At 47.9% G+C, this 21,150-nt stretch overlaps 1 protein-coding gene and 10 non-coding genes across 11 annotated transcripts; all 11 read left to right on the top strand.

The window, feature by feature from the left end:
• The first annotated feature begins 858 nt into the window (after positions 1 to 858).
• Positions 859 to 940, top strand: trnas-uga (transfer RNA serine (anticodon UGA)). Its single transcript has one exon. It is a non-coding gene; the product is annotated as a tRNA-Ser (tRNA).
• Positions 941 to 1,118: 178 nt separating this feature from the next.
• Positions 1,119 to 1,191, top strand: trnak-uuu (transfer RNA lysine (anticodon UUU)). Its single transcript has one exon. It is a non-coding gene; the product is annotated as a tRNA-Lys (tRNA).
• An 820-nt stretch (positions 1,192 to 2,011) lies between these two features.
• trnas-aga (transfer RNA serine (anticodon AGA)) lies at positions 2,012 to 2,093 on the top strand. The gene has a single exon. It is a non-coding gene; the product is annotated as a tRNA-Ser (tRNA).
• A 155-nt stretch (positions 2,094 to 2,248) lies between these two features.
• Positions 2,249 to 2,320, top strand: trnah-gug (transfer RNA histidin (anticodon GUG)). Its single transcript has one exon. It is a non-coding gene; the product is annotated as a tRNA-His (tRNA).
• Positions 2,321 to 2,711: 391 nt separating this feature from the next.
• Positions 2,712 to 2,784, top strand: trnak-uuu (transfer RNA lysine (anticodon UUU)). Its single transcript has one exon. It is a non-coding gene; the product is annotated as a tRNA-Lys (tRNA).
• An 821-nt stretch (positions 2,785 to 3,605) lies between these two features.
• trnal-caa (transfer RNA leucine (anticodon CAA)) lies at positions 3,606 to 3,687 on the top strand. Its single transcript has one exon. It is a non-coding gene; the product is annotated as a tRNA-Leu (tRNA).
• Positions 3,688 to 4,337: 650 nt separating this feature from the next.
• Positions 4,338 to 4,419, top strand: trnas-uga (transfer RNA serine (anticodon UGA)). The gene has a single exon. It is a non-coding gene; the product is annotated as a tRNA-Ser (tRNA).
• Positions 4,420 to 6,747: 2,328 nt separating this feature from the next.
• On the top strand, positions 6,748 to 7,710 carry LOC132091998 (paraneoplastic antigen Ma1 homolog). Its single transcript, XM_059498044.1, has one exon. The coding sequence runs from the start codon at positions 6,748 to 6,750 to the stop codon at positions 7,708 to 7,710; it is 963 nt and encodes a 320-aa protein (XP_059354027.1).
• An 8,049-nt stretch (positions 7,711 to 15,759) lies between these two features.
• Positions 15,760 to 15,832, top strand: trnan-auu (transfer RNA asparagine (anticodon AUU)). Its single transcript has one exon. It is a non-coding gene; the product is annotated as a tRNA-Asn (tRNA).
• Positions 15,833 to 16,651: 819 nt separating this feature from the next.
• trnas-uga (transfer RNA serine (anticodon UGA)) lies at positions 16,652 to 16,733 on the top strand. Its single transcript has one exon. It is a non-coding gene; the product is annotated as a tRNA-Ser (tRNA).
• Positions 16,734 to 17,335: 602 nt separating this feature from the next.
• Positions 17,336 to 17,408, top strand: trnak-uuu (transfer RNA lysine (anticodon UUU)). Its single transcript has one exon. It is a non-coding gene; the product is annotated as a tRNA-Lys (tRNA).
• The last annotated feature ends 3,742 nt before the right edge of the window (positions 17,409 to 21,150 follow it).

The following is a 21,150-nucleotide window of genomic DNA, read 5'->3' on the forward strand; positions in this document are numbered from 1 at the left end:
GCTTAATTCAAGTCCCTGTTTGGGCGTAGGTCAGTCTTCTTTTTGTAGGCCTCAGCTTGCTATCACTACGGTCCATCTCTTCTGCTGACTCTGTACTAGAGCGATGTTCCTTTCTGCTCCCGGGGATCAGTGCATCTCCCTTGTTCGGCACACTTGATTCTGATGGTCAGCCCTTTAGGAAAGAGTGCTCACAGAGTGAGTAGAATAAGACAGACTTCCCAATTGTGCAGTGCTGTCGGTCCCCAAGGCCAGTACTGAAAAACCCCATTACATAGGATGAGACATGGCAGCCTGATTTCTCCTCAGTGGGACCGCTGTTTTACCCGCTTGCAGGGCTAGCTTGCAATCTCCGCTTGCTGACTGAGCTGGGTTGGTTGCAAGTAGGTAAGGCAGCAGTGTTGGACACAAACTGAGCAGTAATTGGTCTACTCCCGTAGTCGTGGCCAAGTGGTTAAGGCGATGCACTTGAAATCCATTGGGGTCTCCCTGCGTAGGTTCGAATCCTGCTGACTACGCTGTTTGCTGAAGGCCATGAGGCAAAGCATCCATGCATTTTTCACGGTCCTCGCACTTATTTGCGAAATGTCCAGTCCCTCATCGATGGACAAACACACCGCTGCTGCTTCTTGTATCCGGGCTCCAGGGGTTGTCTTGGGTGAGCCAGTGGCACGCCGTGATCGTATAGTGGTCAGTACTCTGCGTTGTGGCTGCAGCAACCCTGGTTTGAATCCAGGTCACGGCAACCCTTTGCCGTTGAGTATACAGGAAGGTTGAAAATTTTTTACCACCTCATCTTTCTGCGTGATTTTGTTTCTGAAGCTTGGCCTGTGCAGGGCGCCATCAGACAAGGGGGCTTGCGTAGTCGTGGCCGAGAGGTTAAGGCGATGGACTTGAAATCCATTGGGGTCTCCCTGCGCAGGTTCGAACTCTGCCGACTACGGGAGGGATTTGCAGTATTGCTTTAGCTTTCTGTGACGGTAATTGTGCCATCTATGGTCCTTCGCTCTCTGTGCCATAACTGCTTCTAGCTTTCAACCTCGTGACACCTGCGTCTCTTCTGGGCAGCTTGTTGTAAAATTGCTGCTTTATAAAAGGTGAGAAGCCAGTGCTCCACAAGAGCCCGGATAGCTCAGTCGGTAGAGTATCAGACTTTTAATCTGAGGGTCCAGGGTCCAAGTCCCTGTTCGGGCGAAGGTCTGTCAGCTTTTGGCGGAGTCACCTTGCTATCACTATGGTCCATCTCTTCTTCTGAATCTGTACTGGAGCGGTGTTCCTTCCTGCTCCAGGGTATCAGTGCACCTCCCTTGTTTGGCACACCTGATTCTGATGGTCAGCTCGTTAGGAAAGCGCGCTCACAGAGTCAGTAGAATAAGACAGACCTCCGATTTGTGCAGTGCTGTCGGTCCCCAGGCCCAGCACTGAAAAACCCCATTACATAGGATTAGACATGGCAGCCTGATTTCTCCTCAGTGGGACTGCTGTTTTACCCGCTTCCAGTGCTAGCTTACAATCTCGGCTTGCTAGGTTGCAAGTAGGTCAGGCAGCAATGTGACACACAACAGGGCAGAAGGTAGTCTGCTTAATTCAAGTCCCTGTTTGGGCGAAGGTCAGTCTACTTTTTGGAGGGCTCAGCTTGCTATCACTACGGGTCCATCTCTTCTGCTGACTCTGTATTAGAGCGATGTTCCTTCCTTCTCCCGGGGATCAGTGCATCTCCCTTGTTCGGCACACATGATTCTGATGGTCAGCCCTTTAGGAAAGAGTGCTCCCGGAGTGAGTAGAATAAGAAAGACCTCCCATTTGTGCAGTGCTGTCGGTCCCCAGGGCCAGTACTGAAAAACCCCATTACATAGGATGAGACATGGCAGCCTGATTTCTCCTCAGTGGGACTGCTGTTTTAGCCGCTTGCAGGGCTAGCTTGCAATCTCCGCTTGCTGACTGAGCTGGGTTGGTTGCAAGTAGGTCAGGCAGCAGTGTTGGACACAAACTGAGCAGAAATTGGTCTACTGCCATAGTCGTGGCCGAGTAGTTAAGGCGATGGACTAGAAATCCATTGGGGTCTCCCCGCGCAGGTTCGAATCCTGCCGACTACGCTGTTTCCTGAAGGCCATGAGGCAAAGCATCCATGCATTTTTCATCGTGCTCGCACTTATTTGCGAAATGTCCAGTCCCTCTTCGATGGACAAACACGCCGCTGCTGCTTCTTGTATCCGGGCTCCAGGGGTTGTCTTGGGTGAGCCAGTGGCACGCTGTGATCGTATAGTGGTTAGTACTCTGCGTTGTGGCCGCAGCAACCCCGGTTCGAATCCGGGTCACGGCAACCCTTTGCCGTTGAGTATACGGGAAGGTTGAAAATTTTTTACCACCTCATCTTTCTGCGTGATTTTGTTTCTGAAGCTTGGCCTGTGCAGGGCGCCACCAGACAAGGGGGCTTGCTTTCTAACATTAGGCGTAGTTGTGGACGAGAGGTTAAGACGATGGACTTGAAATCCATTGGGGTCTCCCTGCGCAGGTTCGAACTCTTCCCATTTCCGGAAGGATTTGCAGTATTACTTTAGCTTTCTGTGACGGTAATTGTGCCATCTATGGTCCTTCGCTCTCTGTGCCATAACTGCTTCTAGCTTTCATCCTCGTGACACCTGCGTCTCTTCTGGGCAGCTTGTTGTAAAATTGCTGCTTTATAAAAGGTGAGAAGCCAGTGCTCCACAAGAGCCCGGATAGCTCAGTCGGTAGAGCATCAGACTTTTAATCTGAGGGTCCAGGGTTCAAGTCCCTGTTCGGGCGAAGGTCTTTCTGCTTTTGGCGGAGTCACCTTGCTATCACTACGGTCCATCTCTTCTTCTGAATCTGTACTGGAGCGGTGTTCCTTCCTGCTCCAGGGTATCAGTGCACCTCCCTTGTTTGGCACACCTGATTCTGATGGTCAGCTCGTTAGGAAAGCGCGCTCACAGAGTGAGTAGAATAAGACAGTCCTCCAAATTGTGCAGTGCTGTCGGTCCCCAGGCCCAGCACTGAAAAACCCCCATTACATAGGATGAGACATGGCAGCCTGATTTCTCCTCAGTGGGACTGCTGTTTTACCCACTTCCAGGGCTAGCTTACAATCTCGGCTTGCTAGGTTGCAAGTAGGTCAGGCAGCAATGTGACACACAACAGGGCAGAAGGTGGTCTGCTTAATTCAAGTCCCTGTTTGGGCGAAGGTCAGTCTACTTTTTGGAGGCCTCAGCTTGCTATCACTACGGGTCCATCTCTTCTGCTGACTCTGTATTAGAGCGATGTTCCTTCCTTCTCCAGGGGGTCAGTACATCTCCCTTGATCGGCACACATGATTCTGATGGTCAGCCCTTTAGGAAAGAGTGCTCACGGAGTGAGTAGAATAAGACAGACCTCCCATTTGTGCAGTGCTGTCGGTCCCCAGGGCCAGTACTGAAAAACCCCATTACATAGGATAAGACAAGGCAGCCTGATTTCTCCTCAGTGGGACTGCTGTTTTAGCCGCTTGCAGGGCTAGCTTGCAATCTCCACTTGCTGACTGAGCTGGGTTGGTTGCAAGAAGGTCAGGCAGCAGTGTTGGACACAAACTGAGCAGAAATTGGTCTACTCCCGTAGTTGTCACCGAGTGGTTAAGGCGATGGACTCAAAATCCATTGGGGTCTCCCCGCGCAGGTTCGAATCCTGCTGACTGCGCTGTTTGCTGAAGGCCATGAGGCAAAGCGTCCATGCATTTTTCACGGTCCTCGCACTTATTTGCGAAATGTCCAGTCCCTCTTCGATGGACAAACACGCCGCTGCTGTTTCTTGTATTCGGGTTCCAGGGGTTGTCCTGGGTGAGCCAGTGGCACGCCGTGATCGTATAGTGGTTAGTACTCTGCGTTGTGGCCGCAGCAACCCCGGTTCGAATCTGGGTCACGGCAACCCTTTGCCGTTGAGTATACGGGAAGGATGAAATTTTTTTACCACCTCATCTTTCTGCGTGATTTTGTTTCTGAAGCTTGGCCTGTGCCGGGCGCCACCAGACAAGGGGGCTTGCTTTCTAACATTAGGCGTAGTCGTGGCCAAGAGGTTAAGGCAATAGACTTGAAATCCTTTGGGGTCTTCCCGCGCAGGTTCGAACCCGGGGTGAGCCAGTGGCACGCCGTGATCGTATAGTGGTTAGTACTCTGCGTTGTGGCCGCAGCAACCCTGGTTCGAATCCGGGTCACGGACCCCCTTTGCCGTTGAGTTTACAGGAAGGTTAAAAAATTTTTACCACCTCATCTTTCTGCGTGATTTTGTTTCTGAAGCTTGGCCTGTGCAGGGCGCCACCACACAAGGGGGCTTGCTTTCTAACATTAGGCGTAGTCGTGGCCGAGAGGTTAAGGCGATGGACTTGAAATCCATTGGGGTCTCCCCGCGCAGGTTCGAACCCTGCCGACTACGGGAGGGCTTTGCAGTATTGCTTTAGCTTTCTGTGACGGTAATTGTGCCTTCAATGGTCCTTCGCTCTCTGTGCCATAACTGCTTCTAGCTTTCATCCTCGTGACACCATCGTCTATTTTGGGCAGCTTGTTGTAAAACTGATGCTTTATAAAAGGTGAGAAGCCAGTGCTCCACAAGAGCCTGGATAGCTCAGGCGGTGGAGCATCAGACTTTTAATCTGAGGGTCCAGGGTTCAAGTCCCTGTTTGGGCTAAGGTCTCTCTGCTTTTGGTGGAGTCACCTTGCTATCACTACGGTCCATCTCTTCTGCTGACTCTGTACTAGAGCGATGTTCCTTCCTGCTCCCGGGGATCAGTGCATCTCCCTTGTTCGGCACACCTGATTCTGATGGTCAGCCCTTTAGGAAAGAGTGCTCACAGAGTGAGTAGAATAAGACAGACTTCCCAATTGTGCAGTGCTGTCGGTCCCCAGGGCCAGTACTGAAAAACCCCATTACATAGGATGAGACATGGCAGCCTGATTTCTCCTCAGTGGGACCGCTGTTTTACCCGCTTCCAGGGCTAGCTTACAATCTCGGCTTGCTAGGTTGCAAGTAGGTCAGACAGCAGTGTTACACACAACATGGCAGAAGGTGGTCTGCTTAATTCAAGTCCCTGTTTGGGCGACGGTCAGTCTTCTTTTTGTAGGCCTCAGCTTGCTATCACTACGTTCCATCTCTTCTTCTGAATCTGTACTGGAGCGGTGTTCCTTCCTGCTCCAGGGTATCAGTGCACCTCCCTTGTTTGGCACACCTGATTCTGATGGTCAGCTCGTTAGGACAGCGCGCTCACAGAGTGAGTAGAATAAGACAGACCTCCGAATTGTGCAGTGCTGTCGGTCCCCAGGCCCAGCACTGAAAAACCCCATTACATGGTGTAACCCAGCTGAAATGTCAAAACACATTTAAATAAATAGTTCATGCTGATTAAAAAAACATGTTAAAAGAATATAAAGTTAAGAGGTGGTTAAAAATCTGATGTTTTCATTGTGTTTAAAAAGTGGGCGGATTCATGTTAAATTGTGTTTGTAAAAGAGAACGTTAGTTTATTTCATAATGTAAAAGCCAAAAAAAGAAAAAAATGATTTTCTTTTAGAGGAAGAATAATTCTGTTAAACCCAGGTTGTTTTGTCATGTGACCTTACGTCTGTGAGGGGAGGGGGACGAACACAGAGAGAGATAAGGATGGAAGGAGAGACGCATGTGAGAAAAAAAGTGGATTAAACAGTTCGTTTGTGCATTGAACAGCTTGTTATGCTGAACTTCTGATAGCTTGTACTTTTGATGGTCAGCCTGATAATCTTGTAAGTGACAAGTGATAGTTGTGAGCGACAGTTAATTTCAGCACAAAGTTTATTACTGTTGATTACATGCAGACTTCCGTGCTGGCTAAGCACGGGCTAAAGGCTAAGAGAAACGTGATCGGACTGTGTGGATGCAGCTGTTAGCTAACGCAGCTAGCCATGTAGCTGTTCATCAGTTCCCGACCAGGAAACGAGAGGACGTGAACCAGATAGCGCTCTGAGCTATCAGGGATGCTCAGAGTTCCTCTGGCAACGTTGGATAATCATCAGAGATCGTGTGGATATCGGTGTGGACACCTGTGTGAACTTCCATTCTCATCTGGACTGAGGTGAACTGACTGGACCATTGTGCTTGGAAAAGGTATCTGTTTCTTTTTGTTTTAACTCAATGAACCTGTAATTTTTGGGTTCCAACGATCCCGAGCCACGACTCAGGCCTGCAACGTTTGTTTTTCTAATAAGGGGTGCCGGCTTTTATTATTTTTATAAAAGTGAAACATTGTGTGAAATATTTTATTCCTTAAGAAAACACTGTTTTTTTAATTGTATACTGTATACTGGTCATTGTATACTGGTGTTTGCATTTTAGCCTAAGGGCACAGACATTTCATTTAGTTTATACTGTCTTTGTTTACAATTATTTTATTTAATTAAAGTGAAAACTTGTTATTTTTACACCAAGGTTTCTGTTGTGAGTTTGAGTAGAATGTGCCATTTATTCAGTTATTTACCATAGTTTAGGTATTTGTCTTAGTCCAAGTTTAAGTTTAAGGCATTTTAGTGACCCATATATTTAATCCAGAATATCACACACATACGAGAGTATATATGAAACAAACCTAGGGCCCATCCTCTTATGAGCAGGATAGGAATGGTTACATAAAATGGAGGCACCGCTGGGATTGGGGTGATTTGTGATTAGTATTGGGGTTTTAACAGTCAGTGCAGATAATTAAAAAAAAAGAAATCTGTTAAACCACAGAGCAAAATGGCAGACAGAGCACAGCTCATTTCTGAGCTGAAGAGGTGGTGCAGAGGAGAAGGGCTGGATGAGGCTCATGGACTGATGGTGATAGTCCCACCTGATGTTGAAATAGCCCATATTGAAGAAGTTGTTCAAACCATTAAGTGCTTGGGACGTGTGCGTGTCAGAGGCAGGATGTTTGATACTACTTTGAGCAGCCTGATGGTTCTCTGTGAAACTAAGGAGAACCTCACCACTGTAAGCATTCCCCCTGAAGTGATGTATCCTGAGAGTGGAGAAACTTGGCCCCTGGTCACCATAGCTAGCAACCCAGCCCCTGAAGAGTTTGGTACCAAACTGAAAGTGCTGTTAGAGACTGAGGGAAAGACTATGGATGATCTTAAGGCCCTGCTCTCTAGCCCTCAACCACCCACTAACTCTACTGAATCCATCTTAAAGGCGGTGGGAGATCTGTTGGAGAAAACCAGTAAACCTCCTGCTGAAGGTGGGTACCGTCGTCTACGCATTTTCTCAGGACTTCTGCCAGTTCCACCTGGGGAGGAGCAGTTTGATCACTGGCTTGAGCAGGCATGGCTCATGGTGGAGGAGAGCGAATGCATGGAGAGAGAAAAAAGGCGCAGGCTGATGGAATGTTTAAGAGGACCAGCACTAGAAGTAGTTAAGGCTGTAAGAGACTCTCATCCTGATTCAAGTCCAGCTGAATATCTGGAGGCCTTGGAGAGTGCCTTTGGAACTGCTGAGTCTGGAGATGATCTGTATTTTGCTTTTCGACAGATGTACCAGCAACCAGGGGAGAAGTTGTCTGATTTCCTTAGACGCCTGGAGCGGTCTCTGTCTAAAGTTGTTCAGAGAAAAGGCATTTTGCCCAGCAACAAGGACAAAGCCCATTTGTCTCAACTACTGAAAGGCGCTGTCGCCTCTAAACTTTATGCTAATTCAGTTAAGATTAAGGGAGAGGAAGGATAACCCACCAACTTTTCTACAACTGCTGTGTGAAATTCGTCATGAAGAGGAGTATGAAACATCCAGGATGAAACTCAACAATTCAGTGAATCCAGTGCGCTCAAAGCACATAGCTGATGCTAAACAGGCAGAGATCCAAAGTTTAAAAGCTGAGGTAAAAGAGCTCAAGTCAATGGTGGCTGCTCTGGCCCCCAAACCTACTGAAGCTAGAGCAGAACTCTCCAATCCCTCGCCTGTGACCCCTTCACTCTCAGGTGAACCAAGCCAAGACTCCGGGTTAGTGGCTCTAAAGAAGCAATTCAAGAGACTGCAGCAAAAGCTGCATAGGAAAGAGAACACATATGAGCCCTCTGTCAGAAACCCTTCTGTCTCAGCGGTGGAAGCTGGTTACCGAATCCCCACCAGACCCTCGAGACCCTCCGATGAGCAGTTTTGCTACCAGTGTGGGGAGAATGGTCACTTTGTTGCAAAGTGCCACAACCCAGAAAAACAAAACAAAGTCATAAGGAAGCTGATACGAGCCCTAAAAATTGTGAAAGAAAACCAGCCTGTTACCGACCCCACACCTTCTGAAGTAGACTGTGATGTAAAAAGAAGTGTTGTAAACACGCCAGTCACAACGGTAATTCCAGAAGGTTTGATCGGGCCCCCCAGTTTGGTAAAGTTGAAAGTAAAAGGACATCCCTGTAATGCTCTCATGGATAGTGGCTCACAGGTCACTATTATTTTTGAGTCATGGTACAAAAAGCACCTCGCAGATGTCCCCGTGCATCCTGTTTCTGGTCTGGCCATCTGGGGTTTGAGTGAATCCAACAGCAGCTATCCTTACCGTGGCTACAGTTTGGTAGATCTGGAATACCCTTCAGATGTTACTGGAATCAGTGAGGTTGTAACAGTTCTTGCTCTCATTTGCCCCAGTCCTAGGTCTGAAGAGCAGACACCAGTCATAATAGGGACAAATACCTGTCATGTGAGAAATCTGGTCAAGCGCTGCAGTGAAAAGGGTCTTGACATCACCAAAACTCTTGGCATAAAAGTTCATTGCAAAAACATGCCTAAACCCCCAACTTTAGTTTCACCTACCGTCGATGATGATGATAGTGGTTGGGTTACATGGCAAGGTCCAGGTTCCCTTACACTTCCCCCTGGGCAAGACTTACAGGTCAGCTGTAAAGTTGAGTTTATGCAAAAAGTTGATAAAGAGATCCTGATGGTAGACACATCCCCTTCAGCACCACTTCCAGCTAGTGTGCTATTGCAGCCCATGGTTGTGCCTGGCAATGCAGTAAATGTTAACAACTTCCAGATGCTAGTCCAAAATCAGTCCCTTAGGGAGACGGTTATACCAGAGGGCACTGTCATAGGGCACATGTATCTTACTGAGAGTGTCACTACTGTCTCTTTCCAAAAGACAACCGCAACAGACTTTGACAAAACCCTGATCAACTTTGGAGACTCCCCTGTAACAGAGGAATGGAAAGAGCGACTCCGGCAGAAGCTTTCCCAACGATCACATGTGTTCTCCATGGAGGAATGGGAGGTTGGAGAAGCTTAAGGGGTAGAGCACACCATCCGTCTGTCTGATTCCCGACCATTCCGGCAACGGTCCAGACGTTTGACTCCTGCTGACATTGATGACGTAAGGAAACATCTTCAAGAGCTCACGCATGCAGGCATCATCAAAGAGTCTCGCAGCCCTTACGCATCACCAATAGTCATCGTCAGAAAGAAAAATGGTTCCATACGTATGTGTATTGACTACAGGTTACTAAATAGTCGTACAATACCGGATCAGTACACCACCCCTTGCATCGATGATGCATTAGACTCTTTGTCTGGCAGCAAATGGTTCTCTGTGTTGGACTTGAGAAGTGGATATTACCAGATTCCTATGGCCGAAGAAGACAAGGAAAAAACGGCGTTCATTTGCCCGCTGGGGTTCTTCCAGTTCGAGAGAATGCCCCAGGGAATAACAGGAGCCCCAGCTACTTTCCAAAGGCTAATGGAAAAGACTGTGGGTGACATGAACCTTCTACAGGTTCTTGTTTACTTGGATGACATTATCGTCTTTGGGAAGTCATTAGAAGAACATGAGGAGAGGCTACTTAAGGTGCTCGACAGACTCGGAGAGGCTGGGCTGAAGCTTTCTCTGGATAAGTGTCAATTTTGCCAGCCAAAAGTAAAGTACCTCGGGCACATTGTGTCATCTGAAGGCATCTCACCAGATCCTGCAAAGATCGAAGCAGTTACCAACTGGCCCAAGCCGACTGACCTGAAGACCCTGAGATCTTTTTTGGGGTTTTGCGGGTATTATAGGCGATTCATAGCCAACTATGCTTCCATAGTTAGACCCTTAACAGAGCTAACCAAAGGCTATGCTCCGACACATAAGAGTAAAAAGCAAAACAAAGATCCCTCCAAGAGCTATCTGAAAGAGTCTGAGATATTTGGTCAAAGGTGGGATCAGTCCTGCACCGATGCTTTCCATCGGATCATCTACTGTCTAACACATGCTCCGGTGCTACCATTTGCCGACCCAGAGAAGCCATACATCCTTCATGTGGATGCCAGCTTAAAGGGAGTTGGGGCAGTTCTTTATCAGCAGCATTCAGAGGGTTTGAGACCAGTGGCTTTTGCAAGTAGAAAGCTGAGTCAGTCAGAGAAACGTTATCCAATTCACCAGCTGGAGTTTTTGTCACTCAAATGGGCTGTTGTGGATCGTTTTCAGGATTACCTGTATGGAGCCCGGTTTACGGTACGGACCGACAATAATCCCTTGACATATGTGCTCTCAACTGCTAAGCTGAATGCAGTGGGACACAGATGGCTTGCTGCTTTATCGACTTATGACTTTGATGTGCAGTACAGACCAGGCAAGCACAAACATAGATGCCGATCTTCTTTCCCGACATTTTCCGGATGATGATTCCCACCTAGATTGGGAAACCATATCACAGGATGGGGTGAAGTCGATCTGTCAAAGAGTCAGCTTACCTACTTCCTCAGATGGTTCAGTCCGCTATGTGGATCAGCTCGGAGCTCCCCCAGAATGCATTCCAAACATCTATTCATTCCCCATGCACATGGAGCTTGAGGCTTTGAAACACATAACCAAAGATGAGCTAGTACATGCACAAAAAGAAGATCCAGTCATTGGATCTGCACTACAGGCTGTCCAGCATCATAAATGGCCAGAACATGTTGAGAATGATCCAGAGTTTTCCCAACTGAAAGGAGAGAAAGACAAACTAACTCTAAATGCTGGTCTTCTCTATCGCCAGTCTAAATTGCCTTCAGAGGAGAACGTCAATCAGCTCATTTTGCCGACCAAGTATCGAGACACTGTTCTAAGGGCCCTACATGATGATTTGGGACATCTCGGAATCGAAAGAATAACTGACCTGCTGAGACAGAGATTCTTCTGACCAAAGATAGCAAAGATGTTGAGCAGTATATTAAAAACTGTGGAGAATGTATTACACGCAAGTCCCCTAATCAAAGAACAGCTCCCTTACACCAGATTACCAGCAGGGGACCAATGGATCTTGTGTGTATAGATTTCCTCTCCATGGAAGTAGACTCAAAAGGAATGAGCAGTGTATTGGTCGTAACTGATCACTTTACACGCTATGCACAAGCTTTCCCCACTAAGAACCAGAAAGCTCAAACAGTGGCCACGATCTTAGTTGACAAGTTCTTTGTGCATTATGGGCTACCAACTAGGATCCATTCTGATCAGGGGCGGGATTTTGAGAGTAGATTGATCCAAGATCTGTTAAAGATGATGGGGATTCGTAAGTCGCGTACTACTCCCTACCACCCGCAGGGGGATCCGCAGCCTGAAAGGTTCAACAGGACCTTGCTTTCTATGTTAGGAACGCTAACACCTGACAAGAAGCGTCAGTGGAGCCAACATGTACCACACTTGGTCCACGCCTACAACAACACTAAATGTGATTCAACAGGATATTCACCTTATTACTTAATGTTTGGCCGGGAAGCCAAGCTTCGGGTGGACTTGTGCTTTGGAACGGGTGTGGATGGGAAAGTAGACAGTCATTCCCGCTATGTGGCAAAGTTAAAAGAGGACTTGAAAAAAGCTTATCGGCTGGCATCAGAAATGGCTTATAGATCTCATCAAAGGAACAAGAAGTCCTACGACAAAAGAGTTAGTTTCCAGTCCTTAGACGTCGGTGACAGAGTGTTACTCAGGAACCTGGGGCTGAAAGGCAAACATAAGCTGCAAACAAGGTGGAATCCTATGCCTTACCTGGTTGTTGGAAAAATGCCAAATCTTCCTGTATATAAGCTCAGGCCTGAGAATGGGAAGGGAAGTGTTAAAACGCTTCACAGAGACCACATTCTGCCAATAGGACAGCTAGTGAGACTTCCAAAAGCAGAGGTGGATCATGACTCATGTGTCAGGGCAAGAACAAGAACTGAGACTTCCAGAAAACAGACATTGACCTTACCTGACACTGTCCTCCCCGAGCCACTTAGCACTGATTCTTCTTCCGACTCGGAGTACTACAGACCTACTAGGATTTGCTATAAGCTCAGAGAGACTCCCAGGACCAGACCGACTACACACCTTTCAGAGGACATGCAGGAGGATGTAGATCCCCCTCTGTCAGAAGAGAGCTCTGAAGAGGATGATAAGGTGGAGGAGGGACCCAGTCCGGATGCTGCTCCTGAAACTGATGATGAGCTGGAGGAGACTGGACAGGAGAGCTCTGAAGAGCCAGAAGTTGAACCAAATGAAAGTCAAGATGACAGTGCTCTTAAGTCTACAGACGTAGATGTTAGCGTAGATGCTAGTCAAACACCAGAGCCATTGATTAATAAAGCTGAAACACGCTCGAAAAGACCCATCAAACCAGTAGTAAGACTAACCTATGATGAGCCTGGTAAAGCTAGAGATCAGCCAATCACTATCATACACAGAGGTGTGGTTATTAAGATTGGAAAGAATTAAACTTAGATAAGCTGTTGTTATATTTACCTTTCTCCTAAAGTAGAGTTTGAGTTGTTGTTGTCTGTTGAGGACACCAGACTATTAGAAGGGGGAGGGTGTAACCCAGCTGAAATGTTAAAACACATTTAAATAAATAGTTCATGTTGATTAAAAAAAACATGTTAAAAGAATATAAAGTTAAGAGGTGGTTAAAAATCTGATGTTTTCATTGTGTTTAAAAAGTGGGCGAATTCATGTTAAATTGTGTTTGTAAAAGAGAACGTTAGTTTATTTCATAATGTAAAAGCCAAAAAAAGAAAACATTATTTTATTTTAGAGGAAGAATAATTCTGTTAAAACCAGGTTGTTTTGTCATGTGACCTTACGTCTGTGAGGGGAGGGGGACGAACACAGAAAGAGATAAGGATGGAAGGAGAGACGCATGTGAGAAAAAAGTGGATTAAACAGTTAGTTTGTGCATTGAACAGCTTGTTATGCTGAACTTCTGATAGCTTGTACTTTTGATGGTCAGCCTGATAATCTTGTAAGTGACAAGTGATAGTTGTGAGCGACAGTTAATTTCAGCACGAAGTTTATTACTGTTGATTACATGCAGGCTGCCGTGCTGGCTAAGCACGGGCAAAAGGCTAAGAGAAACGTGATCGGACTGTGTGGATGCAGCTGTTAGCTAACGCAGCTAGCCATGTAGCTGTTCGTCAGTTCCCGACCAGGAAACGAGAGGACGTGAACCAGATAGCGCTCTGAGCTACCAGGGATGCTCAGAATTCCTCTGGCAACGTTGGATAATCATCAGAGATCGTGTGGATATCGGTGTGGACACCTGTGTGCGCTTCCATTCTCATCTGGACTGAGGTGAACTGACTGGAACATTGTGCTTGGAAAAGGTATCTGTTTTTTTTTGTTATAATTCAATGAACCTGTAATTTTTGGGTTCCAACGATCCCGAGCCACGAATCAGGCCTGCAACGTTTGTTTTTCTAATAAGGGGTGCCGGCTTTTATTATTTTTATAAAAGTGAAACATTGTGTGAAATATTTTATTCCTGAAGAAAACACTGTTTTTTGAACTGTCATTGTATACTGGTGTTTGCATTTTAGCCTAAGGGCACAGACATTTCATTTAGTTTATACTGTCTTTATTTACAATTATTTTATTTAATTAAAGTGAGAACTTGTTATTTTTACACCAAGGTTTCTGTTGTGAGTTTGAGTAGAATGTGACATTTATTCAGTTATTTACCATAGTTTAGGTATTTGTCTTAGTCCAAGTTTAAGTTTAAGGCATTTTAGTGACCCATATATTTAATCCAGAATATCACACACATACGAGAGTATATATGAAACGAACCTAGGGCACATCCTCTTATGAGCAGGATAGGAAGGGTTACAATAGGATGAGACATGGCAGCCTGATTTCTCCTCAGTGGGACTGCTGTTTTACCCGCTTCCAGGGCTAGCTTACAATCTCGGCTTGCTAGGTTGCAAGTAGGTCAGGCAGCAATGTGACACACAACAGGGCAGAAGGTGGTCTGCTTAATTCAAGTCCCTGTTTGGGCGACGGTCAGTCTACTTTTTGGAGGCCTCAGCTTGCTATCACTACGGGTCCATCTCTTCTGCTGACTCTGTATTAGAGCGATGTTCCTTCCTTCTCCAGGGGGTCAGTGCATCTCCCTTGTTCGGCACACATGATTCTGATGGTCAGCCCTTTAGGAAAGAGTGCTCACGGAGTGAGTAGAATAAGACAGACCTCCCATTTGTGCAGTGCTGTCGGTCCCCAGGGCCAGTACTGAAAAACCCCATTACATAGGATGAGACATGGCAGCCTGATTTCTCCTCAGTGGGACTGCTGTTTTAGCCGCTTCCAGGGCTAGATTAGAATCTCGGCTTGCTAGGTTGCAAGTAGGTCAGGCAGCAGTGTTACACACAACATGGCAGAAGGTGGTCTGCTTAATTCAAGTCCCTGTTTGGCCGAAGGTCAGTCTTCTTTTTGTAGGCCTCAGCTTGCTATCACTACGGTCCATCTCTTCTGCTGACTCTGTACTAGAGCGATGTTCCTTCCTGCTCCCGGGGATCAGTGCATCTCCCTTGTTAGGCACACCTGATTCTGATGGTCAGCCGTTTAAGAAAGAGTGCTCACAGAGTGAGAAGAATAAGACAGACTTCCCAATTGTGCAGTGCTGTCGGTCCCCAGGGCCAGTACTGAAAAACCCCATTACATAGGATGAGACATGGCAGCCTGATTTCTCCTCAGTGGGACAGCTGTTTTACCCGCTTGCAGGGCTAGCTTGCAATCTCCGCTTGCTGACTGAGCTGGGTTGGTTGCAAGCAGGTCAGGCAGCAGTGTTGGGCACAAACTGAGCAGAAATTGGTCTACTCCCGTAGTTGTGGCCGAGTGGTTAAGGCGATGGACTAGAAATCCATTGGGGTCTCGCCGCGCAGGTTCGAATTCTGCAGACTACGCTGTTTGCTGAAGGCCATGAGGCAAAGCGTCCATGCATTTTTCACGGTCCTCGCACTTATTTGCGAAATGTCCAGTCCCTCTTCGATGGACAAACACGCCGCTGCTGCTTTTTGTATCCGGGCTCCAGGGGTTGTCTTGGGTGAGCCAGTGGCACGCCTTGATCGTATAGTGGTTAGTACTCTGCGTTGTGACCGCAGCAACCCCGGCTCGTATCCGGGTCGCGGCAATCCTTTGCTGTTGAGTATACGGGAAGGTTGAAAAAATTTTACCACCTCATCTTTCTGCGTGATTTTGTTTCTGAAGCTTGGCTTGTGCAGGGCGCCACCAGACAAGGGGGCTTGCTTTCTAACATTAGGCGTAGTCGTGGCCGAGAGGTTAAGGCGATGGACTTGAAATCCATTGGGGTCTCCCCGCGCAGGTTCGAACTCTACCGACTACGGGAGGGATTTGCAGTATTGCTTTAGCTTTCTGTGACGGTAATTGTGCCTTCTATGGTCCTTCGCTCTCTGTGCCATAACTGCTTCTAGCTTTCATCCTCGTGACACCTGCGTCTCTTCTGGGCAGCTTGTTGTAAAACTGCTGCTTTATAAAAGGTGAGAAGCCAGTGCTCCACAAGAGCCGGGATAGCCCAGTCGGTAGAGAATCAGACTATTAATCTGAGGGTCCAGGGTTCAAGTCCCCGTTCGGGCGAAAGTCTGTCTGCTTTTGGCGAAGTCACCTTGCTATCACTACGGTCCATCTCTTCTTCTGAATCTGTACTGGAGCGGTGTTCCTTCCTACTCCACGGTATCAGTGCACCTCCCTTGTTTGGCACACCTGATTCTGATGGTCAGCTCGTTAGGAAAGCGAGCTCACAGAGTGAGTAGAATAAGACAGACCTCCGAATTGTGCAGTGCTGTCGGTCCCCAGGCCCAGCACTGAAAAACCCCATTACATAGGATGAGACATAGCAGCCTTATTTCTCCTCAGTGGGACTGCTGTTTTACCCGCTTCCAGGGCTAGCTTACAATCTCGGCTTGCTAGGTTGCAAGTAGGTCAGGCAGCAATGTGACACACAACAGGGCAGAAGTTGGTCTGCTTAATTCAAGTCCCTGTTTGGGCGAAGGTCAGTCTTCTTTTTGTAGGCCTCAGCTTGCTATCACTACGGTCCATCTCTTCTGCTGACTCTGTACTAGAGCGATGTTCCTTTCTGCTCCCAGGGATCAGTGCATCTCCCTCTTTCGGCAAACCTGATTCTGATGGTCAGCTCTTTAGGAAAGAGTGATCACAGAGTGAGTAGAATAAGACAGACTTCCCAATTGTGCAGTGTTGTCGGTCCCCAGGGCCAGTACTGAAAAACCCCATTACATAGGATGAGACATGGCAGCCTGATTTCTCCTCAGTGGGACCGCTGTTTTACCCGCTTGCAGGGCTAGCTTGCAATCTCCGCTTGCTGACTGAGCTGGGTTGGTTGCAAGTAGGTCAGGCAGCAGTGTTGGACACAAACTGAGCAGAAATTGGTCTACTCCCGTAGTCGTGGACGAGTGGTTAAGGTGATGGACTTGAAATCCATTGGGGTCTTCCCGCGCAGGTTCGAATCCTGCTGACTACGCTGTTTGCTGAAGGCCATGAGGCAAAGCATCCATGCATTTTTCACGGTCCTCGCACTTATTACTCTTCGATGGACAAACACGACGCTGCTGCTTCTTATATCCGGGTTCCAGGGATTTTCTTGTGTGAGCCAGTGGCACATCGTGATCGTATATTGGTTAATACTCTGCGTTGTGGCCGCAGCAACCCCGGTTCGAATCCGGGTCATGGCAACCCTTTGCCGTTGAGTATAAGGGAAGGTTGAAAATTTTTTACCACCTCATCTTTCTGCGTGATTTTGTTTCTGAAACTTGGCCTGTGCAGGGCGCCATCAGACAAGGGGGCTTGCTTTCTAACATTAGGCGTAGTCGTGGCCGGGAGGTTAAGGCGATGGACTTGAAATCCATTGGGGTCTCCCTGCTCAGGTTCGAACTCTTCCCATTTCCGGAAGGATTTGCAGTATTGCTTTAGCTTTCTGTGACTGTAATTGTGCCTTCTATGGTCCTTCGCTCTCTGTGCCATAACTGCTTCTAGCTTTCATCCTCGTGACACCTGCGTCTCTTCTAGGCAGCTTGTTGTAAAACTGCTGCTTTATAAAAGGTGAGAAGCCAGTGCTCCACAAGAGCCCGGATAGCTCAGTTGGTAGAGCATCAGACTTTTAATCTGAGGGTCCAGGCTTCAAGTCCCTGTTCGGGCGAAGGTCTGTCTGCTTTTGGCGGAGTCACCTTGCTATCACTACGGTCCATGTCTTCTTCTGAATCTGTACTGGAGCGGTGTTCCTTCCTGCTACAGGGTATCAGTGCACCTCCCTTGTTTGGCACACCTGATTCTGATGGTCAGCTCGTTAGGAAAGCGCGCTCACAGTGTGAGTAGAATAAGACAGACCTCAGAATTGTGCAGTGCTGTCGGTCCCCAGGCCCAGCACTGAAAAACCCCATTACATAGGATGAGAAATGGCAGCCTGATTTCTCCTCAGTGGGACTGCTGTTTTACCCGCTTCTAGGGCTAGCTTACAATCTCGGCTTGCTAGGTTGCAAGTAGGTCAGGCAGCAGTGTTACACACAACATGGCAGAAGGTGGTCTGCTTAATTCAAGTCCCTGTTTGGGCGTAGGTCAGTCTTCTTTTTGTAGGCCTCAGCTTGCTATCACTACGGTCCATCTCTTCTGCTGACTCTGTACTAGAGCGATGTTCCTTTCTGCTCCCGGGGATCAGTGCATCTCCCTCTTTCGGCAAACCTGATTCTGATGGTCAGCCCTTTAGGAAAGAGTGATCACAGAGTGAGTAGAATAAGACAGACTTCCCAATTGTGCAGTGTTGTCGGTCCCCAGGGACAGTACTGAAAAACCCCATTACATAGGATGAGACATGGCAGCCTGATTTCTCCTCAGTGGGACCGCTGTTTTACCCGCTTGCAGGGCTAGCTTGCAATCTCCGCTTGCTGACTGAGCTGGGTTGGTTGCACGTAGGTCAGGCAGCAGTGTTGGACACAAACTGAGCAGAAATTGGTTGGCTTGTTCGGCACACCTGATTCTTATGGTCAGCCCTTTAGGAAAGAGTGTCCATAAAGTGTGTCCATTTTTTTTGGAGCGTCCATTCAGGTATAAGTTTGAGGGCTCGTGTACGTGGGTTAAGGGGAACTGCGCGCTGACCCCAAAAAATTTTTGCCGGACGCGGTGTCGATGTCTGCCGGACTGCGCTGGCCCACGGGAGACCCCTGACCGGCGCGGGAGGATCTGGTCCCCCAAGGGGCCTCGCGGAAGCTTACCCAAATTTGAGGCCCCTAAATGCCATACAGCACTTCTCCACAGGGTGGCGCACGGAGCAGTACACCTCAGGTTTAAAACAGTGGCATTTACCCGAATGGGGGGTGGACGATTCTTTTGCCCACGAAACCAATTTTTGTCCATTTGACCTTTAAAGTTACAGAATGACCATGGAACCGGTGCGGACCCCCGTCGGACCCCCAACCCGGGTCCCACGAACCCATTATTTGTACATTTGACCATTATATTCACACAATGACTGCGGATCATCTGCGGATCATCTGCGGACCCCTTGCGGACCCCCACCCTGGGTCCCACGAACCCAGTATTTGTCCATTTGACCATTATATTCACACAATGACTGCGGAACATCTGCGGACCACTTGCGGACCCCCACCCTGGGTCCCACGAACCCACTATTTGTCCATTTGACCATTATATTCACACAATGACTGCGGATCATCTGCGGACCACTTGCGGACCCCCACCCTGGGTCCCACGAACCCACTATTTGTCCATTTGACCATTATGTTCACACAATGACTGAGGATCATCTGCGGACCACTTGCGGACCCCCACCCTGGGTCCCACTGACCCACTATTTGTCCATTTGACCATTATGTTCACACAATGACTGCGGATCATCTGCGGACCACTTGCGGACCCCCACCCTGGGTCCCACAAACCCACTATTTGTCCATTTGACCATTATGTTCACGGAATGAGCCCAGATCACATGCGGAACATTTGCGGACCCCACCCCTGGGTCCCACGTACCCAATATTTGTCCATTTGACCATTAGCGTTAGAAAAGGGCCTCGGTTGGACATTTTTTTCTGAGACATCCCTGGGGCCCAAAACTTGGAACGGTGGCTCCTGGGGCCTCCCCCAGTAAGCTTATGAAGGCCCGGGGCCCAAGAGCCCTTGCAATCAGTGTCCACGAACCCGCTATGCTGAACACATTCAAATAAATGGCAGGTGGTTTTTTTTTAGAAAAGTCCCAGGGGCCCGAAATTCAGAACGGTGCATCTTTGGGGCCCCTGGATCATGCAGTCAAAAGCGCGGGGCCCTAGTGCGATGCACTTTTTTCCCTTTAGTCCTACGACTACGTGCTTCGGGGCCTTGGGTGAGGGGCCCCTGAGATGCCAGAATCTCAAATCTGGGGGCCCTACGACCTATCGTCTCCGAACTGTGGACGTCCCACCTCCCATCAAAACGCGTAACGCTTTTGTGGACGTGGGGTCCCTTCTGTGACCGTTTGACCCCTAAAGAAGGTGGTAGGGCCACCAGACTTCTGTGCCCAGTCGAGGGGATCCCCTCGAGACACATATCCAAAATTCGGCCCGATCGGACTCTTGGGAGTCGTGTCCACGTCGTGTCCACGACCCTCTAGGGATCCCCCGAATTTCAGCCGTGGGGTCCACCACATCGCGGAGATATTAGCAAAAAAATAGTACCATCCACCCCCCTCGCACCTACTCATCCATGCCGGCCAGGGTGCACCCTCCCCGGCTAGAGAAGGCAGCTCGAGGGGGGTGGAAGTCAGAAGAAAATTTTTTTTATGAGGCCTAAAGAAAACACTTGTACTGTACTCAGGGTAGAGGTCTTCACAGTGCACCCGAGACCCGTCGACCCCGTACCCGACCCGGGACCCGTACGGGTTCGGGTCTATATTTTAAATCATCAGCCGGAGAACACCCGGCCATGATCAAAGACTGCTTGTGTTTTTTGTAACTTGCAACTTGTAAAATTAGGAAAAGAAAAGAGGGAGCCAAAAAAAGTGATCTCTCTCTCTCACTGCTTTTAGAAGCAGAGCGCGCAGACTCAGAGTTAATACAAGTGCACGCACGGTAATAATGCTTGCAGACATGACACACTCATATTTAATATATTTCAAATCAGCAACACAATCTGAGGTGAACTGTCACATGAATGTTTTCTATAACGCTCAAACTGCGTTAAAGCTTTTTCGGTTGATACAGCTAGCACGCATGTGCAGTCTCGAGCGCATTTCATGTTTCAGTGAGGGACACTTCGACCGCCAAACCGCGTTTTACATTTTCTCCCATTTTTATAATATTATAAATGAACCGTTTAATCTTAAAATTTTAGTGGTTCAGATTCAGACTCGATGCAGATCAGAGAGCACAGAGATCAGATGATAGCAAATAAATAACGTCAGTGGCCATGGCATTGCACGAGCGATCGTTATTATAGTTCAAAAGGGCAACCAGTCTATGTTATTATGCGAATTAACTCAAGTCAGAATGTACATATGCACAGTTGCATTTGTCATCCGTCACCGTGACATCAAGTGGACTTTTGAAACTGAAATAATGAGTGGATTCAGCTTGGACTTGGAATAACGAGAGGAATAACATGAATAACTTTCTTGTCGGAGGATTGTAATGCATCACAGGCAGTCAGGTACAATGAGGAGAGACTACGGCTCTTTAAATTAGGTAAGACAAAAAGCTGTATTTTTCGCAACAGGTTTATTGATTTGTAATAGCAATTTTATGGTGGAATATGTGAACGTCGGGTCCAGTCGGGTCTGTGTCTTCCCAGCGGGTTCGGGTCCAGATTTCAAATAATATACGGGTCTGGGTCGGGTCCGGATAGGCATTTCTCGGATCTACACGGGTCCGGGTCCGGCTTTTGAAATATTAGACGGG

The sequence above is a fragment of the Carassius carassius genome, chromosome 18 (assembly GCF_963082965.1).
Source record: "Carassius carassius chromosome 18, fCarCar2.1, whole genome shotgun sequence".
In the NCBI taxonomy this organism is placed as follows: domain Eukaryota; kingdom Metazoa; phylum Chordata; class Actinopteri; order Cypriniformes; family Cyprinidae; genus Carassius; species Carassius carassius.

Excerpts from the sequence above, each read along its gene's own strand:
- LOC132091998 (XM_059498044.1), top strand. The coding sequence starts at position 6,748 with ATGGCAGACAGAGCACAGCTCATTTCTGAGCTGAAGAGGTGGTGCAGA.